Source organism: Larimichthys crocea, chromosome XX (genome assembly GCF_000972845.2).
Source record: "Larimichthys crocea isolate SSNF chromosome XX, L_crocea_2.0, whole genome shotgun sequence".
Classification (NCBI taxonomy): Eukaryota; Metazoa; Chordata; class Actinopteri; family Sciaenidae; genus Larimichthys; species Larimichthys crocea.
Window position 1 is genome coordinate 15145687 of NC_040030.1, and position 11585 is coordinate 15157271.

At 44.5% G+C, this 11585-nt stretch overlaps 1 protein-coding gene across 1 annotated transcript in view; it reads right to left on the reverse strand.

Annotated features, from left to right (window-relative positions):
• znrf1 (zinc and ring finger 1) overlaps positions 1-10018 on the reverse strand; it is a 56186-nt gene extending 46168 nt beyond the window's left edge. Inside the window, exon 1 of the mRNA XM_027272452.1 lies at positions 8787-10018. Coding sequence (XP_027128253.1) covers positions 8787-9204 — 418 coding nt within the window. The 5' untranslated portion in view covers positions 9205-10018. The remainder of the gene's footprint in view (positions 1-8786) is intronic.
• Positions 10019-11585: the final 1567 nt, after the last annotated feature.

An 11585-nucleotide genomic window follows, 5' to 3' on the forward strand; every position in this document is an offset into this window, starting at 1 on the left:
GTTTTTACACTTGCGAGGGGAGAATGTCAGCCAACACGGACAGGATAAATTTGGTTTGGTAGTGCAAACGCCCTATTGAAAGTACTGATGCCGGATTGACAGGCAATGTGTCGATAAAGAGGCAGGAGGCGCGAGGGGAGGCCCAATGATCCGAGGGATGACTGCTGCAGCGATCAAAGGCTCGGTTGGACAGTGAAGTCACTATTAGAGTTCGGGTTGTGGTACGACCTGCCATCAGTCTGAGGATTGGTCTTTTGACCCTAGGGATGTAAACAACACACATTTAAAGCCCACGTCAGCGAGCTTCCAGACACCATCAGTCCCATCCAAATGTTTAAATATCAAATGATTTAAAGTGGCTGTTAAAAAAAAAAAAAAAGCTCTTTCAACTGTTTATTTTTGTTGCTTTCTTAGCTAATCGTTTTAGTTTATCTGTTTATTCTGTTGCTAAGAGTCCAGACCCTCAGGAAATTGCGATGTTGCGTTTGCAACTTCACGCAACTTCAGTGAATCCCGCGTAATTCAGGGGGTGTTGCGTTTTAAACCATTTTTCCACAACTTGGATTGAACTCGGCGAGTCAGGGACGGCCGCCGTGTGTGGAGATTCCCCTTGTGGGACTCTCCCCCCCGCGCTGGCTGGCCCCCGCGGGCGCATTTCTTCCTCCATGGTGTGCCCGCGACCGGCTCGGGGTCGGCTTGGAAAAGCTTGTGGCCTGAGTGCCGTGAAGCTTTAACAGCGCCGCCTGCCCGGGACCCTCGCGCTTCCGGGCCGGGGCCCTCCCAGTGCTCGCCCCGGGGAATGGGGCCCCCTGCCCCGCAGATTGTCGAATCGCAACTTATCGCAAACTTTCACTTCCCACCCGAACAAAAAATCGCATCAAAAATGTAAAAGGTAACCGACCGCGAACTTTCACCGCAAATTTTTTAAAAACTCATGCCAACATCAGGCATTTAGGCCGCAACTATTTTAAAAAAGGCCCGCGACTCTCCCTGGCGCTGGCCTGGCCCCGCCGGGCACATCTTCCCTCCGCTCTTGGGTGGGCTTGGAAAGGCTTTGGGCCAAGGTGGCGCCCGCTCGGCGCGGACCTCGCCGCTTTCCTGGGCCGTGGACTAGTCGTCGCTGTTCCCGCCCCCGGCGCGACTGTCAAAAAATCGCAATTATCGCAACTCTTCATTCCACCGGCAACAAATCGTATAAAAAAGTATAAAGCACCGCAACTTATCGCCCAATTTTTTCAAAAAACGCTCTGCAACATCAGGCTTTTAGGCCACAACTTATTCAAAAAAGTCTGCGAAATCCGGTGGGACTGAATAGTTAGCTAACATCTTTCAAATTTTATCTGTTGCTACTGTTTTCAATCGTCTATCCATTACATTTGCATTTGACTATTTAGAATTCCAACAATTTATTTTAATAAGTACACTTTTAAAACTATTTAAAGAAAACTCACAAATCATAACTGTTGGTTTAAGTTGTTACAAACTAACTGTTGCCGGTTACCTTAAAATCAAATGTTGTTGTTTTTTTTAAATCCGTTAGCTTCTTCATAACGATTTTTTCACGTCTCTCTTGAGGATAACCTGGTTATAGTGTCAGTTTAGGTAATGAAGCTTTTGTACGTGTAAAAAGTGACTTCAGTATTTTTTACACCACGTCTCGACTATCGCTGCCTCTTCCTTCAGTTACATCACAGTGTCACCAAAATGAGCAGATTTATTCTTCTCTCTGGGTGTTTCTTTAATGATTCATTCACTCTCTCTTTCTCTTTCTCTTGTTCCGGTCCTATTCATTCTGACACTCTGTCTGTTTTTTCTCGACTATTATTATAGGGACCAGCCTGCTTTTCTTTCCATGGCCGGTCTCCAGTTCAAACCGGTTCTATATTTTCTCACCGACAGCAGACGTGGAACGTTGGGGGCGCGATCAAGAACATCAATAGTTTTCGAATCCGAGACAAGAAGAGCAAACAAAAAGTAGCTAATGTATGAAAACAAACTCTCAGGTTTCCTGATGGGACAAGGAGGTAACACCTACCGCCAAGTGTAGCTGCTGTTAGCTCAGTTCGTTATCTGGGCTGCCAGGATTGTGATGCAGAGCACCGGGGGAGTGTTAGTGGTTTGTACCACAGACGTTTTAACCACAAGGAAGATGTGTAGTGCCAGACCAGGAGCTGGAACAACACCAAACAAACAGGTGGACACAGTCGCCACATCGATACAACTTTTAGTCAATGTTTCAAACCCGACCAGTTTCCGCCGCTGGTCCGGATAAGGAAGCGTTGCTTGTTCTATTTTTAAAACGGAAGCCCGCGTAAGCGCGGCAGAAGTGTAGTGGCCAGAACAGGAGCTGGATAATACACAAGGTTAGTATCACACGGATACGATCACGTTAGCTGCTCATTTGAAAAACTATAAATAACGCGGCAACCGTGTGATCAGAAGTCATGTAATCGAACCAATACTCGAGTACAGGCTGAAGCATTCGCCACAGTGGGATTTAACACTCTGAACCTGGAGGCACAATCACATCACATTTCGTAGTGATGTCACTAAAAAAAAAATTACACACCCCCCAAAACACCACCCAACAACAAAAAAAACACGGCGAGCAGCCATGTTCTGGTCAGCGGAGGTAACGTGAGCCGGAGACGAGACCCAAAAATAAATGGAGAAACATGAATGAACGTTACGCTCTGACCTCTACCTGTGTGTGTGTGTGTGTGGACATACTGTAATTACAAATTGCATTGCTCTAATGGCGTTCTGTGTCGGATTTACGTTCATCTGAATGGTGTTCATCAACACACACACACACTCTTCTTCTGCGTCAGCCTTTGTCTTGAATGTTAAAGAGACAAATTGATTTCAGGCAAGCAAGTGACCTCCGTGGGGTATGAAGTGCCACAAAACAAACTGCAGTTCCTCTAACGTCACTTGAGTCAGTCCCAGAAGTGAGTCATTCCATAAGTCGCCATGTCCAAATGTCCAACTTCACAGCAGAACTAAAACATGTTTACAGCCTGGTACAAAAAAACAGTTTTGTCTCTTGTAGCTAATTTCCCCGTTCATGACAACTGTACTGAGGGTGAATTTATATAACAACTCACCTGTTCACATATATTAAGGCTTAAAGTTATGCAGGGATTAGAGCGTGGACGCTTTGATTATCATATGAGTATCGGCCTCTTAACACGTTTTCCTGCTCATGGTGGAAACTGTCGACCTCTCTATCGGAAAAAGAACCATGCCTAACTTTTGTTGTGATTTGGTGCAGTATGAAATAAAGAACGATTAATTTGTGTACAGTTGGAGGAAATGTAGATTGCGTCATCCGTCTTTATAAATGTGGTCCAGCTCTCCTGTTCTCCACCGACAGTGAGCAGAGAGTGATGATGGATGCAACACGGCAGCGATAGGACGGACAGAAATCACTGACTCACTCCTGGTTTGTTCTCGTGGAGTCATTAAGTAAACAAACACAATTTGGTCTTTTTTTTTCTCAACAAGATGTGTGTCCTCAACTCTCTGTGATCTTACAGACTTTCTGATGGACAGGAAGTAAACTTGCCTCATAACTGAGCTGCCTGTTTCAGTTTTGTTTTTTGGCCAGGGCTGCCTACACCAGGGGGGTGTTAGGTTGGACGCACTGGAAGAAGAAGAGGAGGTTTACAAGGCTGTGGTGCAGAAGCCAGTGTCGTGCCAGAACAGGAGCTGCAAGGACCGGGCTCAGCAGCCTCTTTGGACATTAATGGCAGGTGGAGCATGAGAGTGAAGAGGACGTTGAACGGCAGGAACCTAAGAAGAGAAAGCTAGCCGCACAGACAACAGTAAATCATGTGGACAAACCCCGACCAACTCTCTGTGATTACAGACTTTCCTGATGTAACAGTGAAGTAAACTGCTTGCACAACTGTAGCTGCTGTTGCTCAGTTTTGTTAGCGAGCCCGCGGCCTGTGACTCAGAGCACGGGGGGAGTGTTAGTGTTTGGACCAACCGGAAGAAGAGAGGGAGGTTTACAGGTGAGCTGGTGTCGTGCAGAAAACTGGACTGGACGAACTCAAGTTAGCATCATGATCGCGTTAGGCTGCTCATTGCTAAGGCTAGAATGAACTTATCCGCCACTAGTGTTTAGCTAGAGATAACGTAGCAAGGCAAACTCCTGGTCTGCATAGAATCAGCTGACGTTATCCACACAAGACAAGATTCTGATGCATTAGCAAGCTAAAAACACATATTCAACAATATATTTCAGTGCTTTGCAGTGGACTCTGTGTGTGTTTGTTGATGTTAATGACTTGCAGTGTGGAGCTAACGTTAGCTAGTATTGCACACTGTCTGTTAGCAAGAGGAATTTGGGACCCAGACCTGGACAACACCGGGCTCAGCAGCCTCTACGGAACATAAGGCAGGGAGAAGAGAGCGAAGAAGTAGTAATATTAGTGGCTGCTGTGTCTTAGTTAGCAAATGGTTGACTCGCTTTAGTTTTTTATTCATAAGTATGTACTCAGAGCAAATACTCGAGTTAACAGCTGAACATATCACCACACAGGGATTCACAAATCACAACAAACCACATCACAAACTGAATGTCAAATTTACTTGGTTGCATGACGTTTCAAGCATAAACGAGCATGACAGCATCAGAATATGAAGCTCTGCTGAGCATGGTGCCCGACGTGTTTTTATACTAATCAAAAGATTATCACCACTTTGTTGACTCTCAGTAATAATGATGCCTTTTTCATTGAGTGGTAAAAAAAGGATTTCCAATTGTCTTCGTTCATACAGCTGTTCGTCCCAACAAGATTCAAATCTCCCTCTCATTAGCGGACACGTTTAGAAATAACTACTGTGACTCTAACGGACCACGTACGAGTGTTAAAACACATTTACTGTTGTTAGAAAGTGATCCGCCCACCGTCAGTATCAAACACCAACCATTAATCACACCAATAACTAACAGTCAGACAACCTTATCAACACGTTACCTAATGTTTGTGTAGCGTGACAAACGTTGAAGTTCAACTAAAGCTCCCTGCGTTGTCCCTTTAAGAATATGACAATGAACATTCATTACGTGTCCGTAAAAACACATCACTCTACAACACGAGATAAAGGACGTCAGACTGTCCGTCATCATCAGTTGTATTATTTTAATGTTAGACGAGTGTAAGAACACACTGTTTACTTCACCTTCTGTCGCGTGTTTGTGACGGGATTTTAGTTTTTTCAGCTGTTATCGAAATAACTTGGACTTGAAAATGTGCATTTTAAAATTCATGTTGCCCACATAGAAAGACTGGACCTATTTGAGAAATTGAGGCTATTTGATTGTCCATACCACCAAGTTTGTACCGAACACCCATGTAAACACTGTTTGTGAGTTAAACAGCATTTTAAAATTAGTTTGGTTGATGCGACGTTGTACCGGACCGTTATGGTTCAGGGGAGCTGGGGAGTCTGAAGGCAACAAGCTCCGATCTTCCAGTTCCATCTACTCTCCAACCCTCATCTATGGTCATTAGCTTTGGGTAGTGACCGTAGAACAAGAACTTCTCAGCCAGGTTGCCGGCTTAACTTAGGAGCTCGGACATCCAGATCCAGAGGAAGCTCGGGTAGAGCATCTGAATTAGCCAGCTGAGGTGGTTTCAATCTCTTATAGGTGCCTTCATGGAGGCGCCCAAACTGGAAGGAGACCCCGGATCGAGTCCGAACCTGCTGTGGGACTACATCGCCCATCTTAGCCTGGGAAACTTCTCTGGATCCTCCAGGAGAGGCTGGAATGAGTTGATGGTTGCAGAACCTGCTGCCTCCCGACAATGGACAAGCACATGTATCTACCTACAGTAGATACAGACCACGACAGACCCTAGATGCGACAGTTGAACCATGATGACTGTTGTCGTGTTTTACGTTTTCTGGAGTTCTTTTGGGCGCCTCAATGAGAATTTCTTAACACGCCGCCGTTGTGGTTCTGAATGCATCCTAAAGCAGCTAGAAAAACTCCATTCACCGCCAGGAAAGCCTGTGAGAGGGAGGAAGGAAGGTTTCTGCTCGAGTTAGAAGTGAAATAAAAGGTCACGTAAGCAGTCGGAGCAGAGGTCTCGATGGATGAAAAGGGAGGCCGAAAAACCCCTCCCTATAAGGTGCCATTTATTACAGCGTTAAAGATGTGTACATTCTGCTCGGACTGACCTTCATCAGATACTTTTAACTGAATAGTGTGCAGCTTATCTGCCTCCCACCCTCGACTGCCACAATTTCCCAACACCGAGAGAAAGATAGATTGAAGTTTTCTCGTCAGTGGTGCCCTCCCATGCTCCGATTTTCACCCCGACGCTCAGTTTGTCACTCATCTGTCTGTCTTTTTTATGTGATCTTGCCCGAAGCAAAAAACAAACCTCACAAAACACAAAGTATTCTCCTGTTTTTTAGGTATTCGCTCGTTTTTTGAGCGTTTAAACGTCTGTTTCTGCTGTGCCTTCCTGTGCTGTGGCTGCTTTACTAACCGACCTCTGCTCGACTTTCAGATCAAGCCGAGACGACACAACCGTTAATCCAGACCAATAACTAACAGTCAGACAACCTTCTCACCACTTCAACAGTTACCTAATGCTTCCTGTAGCGTTGACAAAATGGACCATCCATTACGTGTCCGTAAAAACAACATCACTCTACAAACTCTACGCTATCTCTACCAACGTTATTTTAATGTTAGACAAGTGTTATTTTAGTGTTTATGGCATTATTTTACGTTAGTAGCGCTTATTTAGTGTTAGAAAAGCGTTTTTTAGCGTTGACGAGCGTTATTTTAACGTTAGTGCGTGTTTTTAGTGTTAGACGAGTGTTATTTTAGCGTTAGACGACGTTATTTTAGCGTTGACGCGTGTTATTTTAGTGTTAGATGAGTGTTATTCTAGTGTTAGACAAGTGTTTTTTAGTGTTAGATGACGTTTTAAGGTTAGCGAGTGTTTTTTAGGTTAGACGAGCGTTATTTAGGTTAGCACGAGTGTTATTTTAGTGTAGATGAGCGTATTAGTGTTGTCGGCGTTATTTAGCGTTAGATGAGCGTATTTTAGCGTTAGCTGAGCGTTATATTTAGTGTTAGATGAGCGTTATTTTAGTGTTAGACGAGCGTTATTTTAGCGTTAGATGAGCGTTATTTCGCGTTATATGAGCGTTATTTTAGTGTTAGATGAGCGTTATTGAACGTTATTTTAGCGTTAGATGAGTGTTATTTTAGCGTTAGATGAGCGTTATATGAGCGTTATTTTAGTGTTAGATGGTGTTATTATAGCGTGATGAGCGTTAGATGAGCGTTATTTAGTGTTAGACAAGCGTTATTTAAGTGTGAGGGCGACGTTATTTTAGCGTTAGATGACTTTTATTTTCGCGTTAGATGCGCGTTATTTAGTGTTTAGATGAGCGTTATTTAAGTGTTAGACGAGCGTTATTTTAGCGTTAGATGGCGTTTTTAGTGTTAGATGAGTGTTATGCGAGGTGGCATGAGGCCATTTTGATTCGGGTTCTGGTTGCCGCCATGTTGGTGTCCTGCCTCTTCCTCCTCCCAGTTAATCTAATATCCGCAAAACGTGCATCCTCATTGGACCTGGATCCATGAGGCGAGTGCTGAATAGCCTGGTTGCTCAAAACAGCCATCTTTAACAACACCCACCTGTCAGGTCAATCAAAGCGTCCACGCTCTTAATCCTGCATAACTTTAAGCCTAAATATAATGTGAACAGGTGAGTTGTATATAAATTCACCCTCAGTACAGTTGTCATGAACGGGGAAATTAGCTACAGAGACCAAAACTGTTTTTTGTACCAGGCTGTAAACATGTTTATTTCTGCTGTGAAGTTGGACATTTGGACATGGGGACTTATGGAGACTGACTCACTTCTGGAGCCAGCCTCAAGTGGACGTTAGAGGAACTGGAAATTGGACTTCAAAGCTCTCCACGTACTCATACACGAAACCTACGTCCAGGTTTTATACGGTCTACGTTGTCACAAACGCTCTGGTGTTTCCTGCCTCATTTCCTCGTGTGCACCTTGCGATCTTCCTGTTATCTCCTCACGACATCGCCGTCGCTAGGAAGACGCAGGAAGGGGAAAAACAAGCTGAGACTGTTGACGTCTATAACTCGAGGCCCCTGGTCAGGGCTTCGGTAACGAGAGCCTGGGGACCCGATTTGAGCCTGCTGAGTGTGTTTGAGTGTTTGCAGCTGGAAGGAAACCAGCTGTGGCAATGTTAGTGTGTGTGTGTGTGCAGGTGTAGGTGTGTCAGGTTTAGTCACACACAGAAACATATTGTGGAAGTGGTAAGCTGATGATCAGCATGAACAAACCCCTCCATCCTCCATCCTCACCTCACCTTCCTTCCTCCTCTCCTCTCCTAATCGCCGGGCTAATTGACTCAGCCAGATTTGGCAACAGGCTTATGAGTGTCATTTCACACTATGACGATGATGGCGGAGGCAGCGGAGAGGGATGACCTGATCAACAAATCCAAAACACACACTCAGCATTCACCTCGGTGGATGAAACGACCTCTGAGCAGCAGATTCGTGTTTATAACGTGAAAGAAAATGTTTGATTAAAGCTGCAGGATTTAAAAATGTTTCATGTCTGACACACAGGTCAGTGTTTTTACAGCCCTGCTTTCTGGATTACTGTGTGAACTTCCCTTCATGACACCAATGCAGGTAAACAAGGTGCGTGCGTGCGCGTGCGTGTGCAGGTGTACCCACATCATGTCAGGTGTGTGTGTGTGTGCGTCCTTACCGCTGTGCGCGCTGAACCAGCGGGGTGCGATGTGCAGGGGCAAGGTGTCAGCCAGCGACCCCCGGGACCCCAGATAGAGCACCCCGTCCGTGTGGTGCCCTCCGCCCCCAGTTTCCTGGTAGCCACCGGTACCACCACCGTGCGGGGTACCGGCGGTAGTACCCCCTGACCCACCACCACCACCACCACCAGCTCGATCCGAGTCCGTCCCTCTTGGGGTGTAGAAGCCGAAGGGCACGGCGGGACTGTGCTCGATGCCCATCCCGGCTACGGAGCTCACCGAGCGGCTCCGTAGGCCCATGGTGCCGCTCGGTCGGTAGTGGCCGAAGTGGGCCGAGGGTGGCACCGCGCTGTCATCCGTAGAGACGCCGGGAAAAGCACCCCGGGGCCGACCCGCCGTGCTTTGCTTTCCCCCCATCCAAAGCCGGGGAGGCTGGTGGAGGTTGGAGGGGGGGTTCGGGTGGTACCAGGAGGGGGCTCGGCTCGATCCGCAAAGGGGTCGAGAGAGCCGGAGCAGGCTGTCGCCCCCCTCCCCTCGCTCCTGTCTGTCTCTCGGCCTGCCTGCCTGCCTGCCTGCCTGTCTGTCCGTGTGTCTCAGCGGGCTCGTCAGCTCTGACTCTCCGCAGACGCAACAGCCCGTCCCCCTGCTGAGCGGAACATGAGCCCGAACCTCGACACAACCGGTGCTGGTGCTGGTGCTGCTGGTGCTGGGAGCTGAATGACGCCGAATGACAAACAGATGCACACCGCCTTCCCCCCGTCGCTGTCCCAGGTGATTAAGGCTGTATCATCGCAGGGCGGGACGCGGCAGCAACACGTTTATCCCGCCCGGCTCCGGAACGCAGCGGCACCGCAACGTTCACCCCGCTGCTCCCGCCTCATCTGATCTCAGACATCGTGACAACTGTTGCTGTCTGTCTGACCGCCAACAACAAAAAATCTGTCTGAGTAAATAAATAAATAAATAAATAATAATAATAATAATACGAGCTCCGCGTTGATCTATGCGCTCCGGTGCGCTCTCTCCAAGCTGCGGCCGCTTGTCCCCGGTAGATCGGGGTCAGTGAAGCCGCTCCCCTGCGCTCGGATCGGCGCTCCGCTGCTCTCTCTCTCCGCTGCTCTCTCTCTCTCTCCGCCGCTGCTGCTGCTGCTGCTGGCCAGACAATGGAGGAGCTCAGTGCGCAAGCTCGGATCATAAACACAGACAGGACAGAGACACTTTATTTTTAATCAGCGGGGATGGTTCAGGAATGATCCGTGATGTTACCTGGATCAATCATGGAGGGGACACGGACACATTTATAGAGCCCCCAAACTTATTATTATTGATTATTATTATTATTATATTATTCTATTTATTTATATTATTCTTATTATGTTATTATTATTATTATTATTATTGCTGTTATTATTATTGTTGTTGTTGTTATTGTTGTAAAATATGACACTCATCATCTAGTTACACATTATGGCAAATAAATACATGTTTACAGTAGTTTTCTGTTTTTTTGTTTGTTTGTTTTTTGCAAAACTGTGAAATGATTTGAACGAGATATTGACAGCAGTGTGTGAATGTAGCAATGATAGCAGAACTATTCTTACTTTATTGAAGGCAAATCTGTAAAATAACAATGTTTCCCCGTAAAATGATTAGTGTTGATTCTCTGTAGATTAGTTTTAGTACTTTGTACTTTTAGTATTTGGGGCAAATCAGTAAAATAACAGCCTTTCTCTGTAGACTTGTATTGTTACAATCAGTAAAATAACAGCCTTTCTCTGTAGACTTGTATTGTTACTTTACTGAAGGGTATTTTACAGAGAAAATCTGTAAAACAACAGTGTTTCCCCGTAAAAATTATTAGTGTTGATTATAATAATTTGGGGCAAATCTGAAAAATAACAGTGTTTCTCTGTAGATCAGTTTTAGTACTTTATTGAAGGTTATTTTACAGAGAAAATCTGTAAAATAACAATGTTTCTCTGTAAAACTATTAGTATCATAACTTTATCAGAAAATCTGTAAAATAACAATGTTTCCCTGTAAAATTATTAGTGTCGACACTTAATTTAAGGTGTTTGATCACAGTAATTCACAGAAAATCTGTAAAATAACAGTGTTTCCCTGTGGACTTGTATTGTTACTTTATTGAAGGTGTTTGATTATAATAATTTAGGGCAAATCTGAAAAATAACAGCCTTTCTCTGTAGACTTGTATTGTTACTTTATTGAAGGTTATTTTACAGAGAAAATCTGTAAAATAACTGTGCTTCTCAGTAAAACTATTAGTATCATCACTGAAGACATTTGTAATCGTAATATTTCAGAGAAAATCTAAAATAACAATGTTTCCCCATAAAATTATTAGTGTCGTCACTTAATTTAAGGTGTTTGATCACAGTAATTTAGGTATAAATCAGTAAGATAACAACGTTCCTATGTTAAACTATTAATATTGTTACTTTATTGAAAGTGTTTGATTATAATAGCTTAGGGCAAGTCTGTAAAATAACAGCGTTTCTCTGTAGACTTGTATTGTTACTTTATTGAAGGTTATTTTACAGAGAAAATCTGTAAAATAACGTTTCCCTGTAAAAATTATTAGTATTGATTATAATAATATGGGGCAAATCTGTAAAACAGTAATCAGTAAAACTATTAGTATCATAACTTTATCAGAAAATCTGTAAAATAACAATGTTTCCTTGTGAAATTATTAGTGTCGTCACTTAATTTAAGGTGTTTGATCACAGTAATTCACGGAAAATCAGTAAAATAACAGCCTTTCTCTAATATACTAT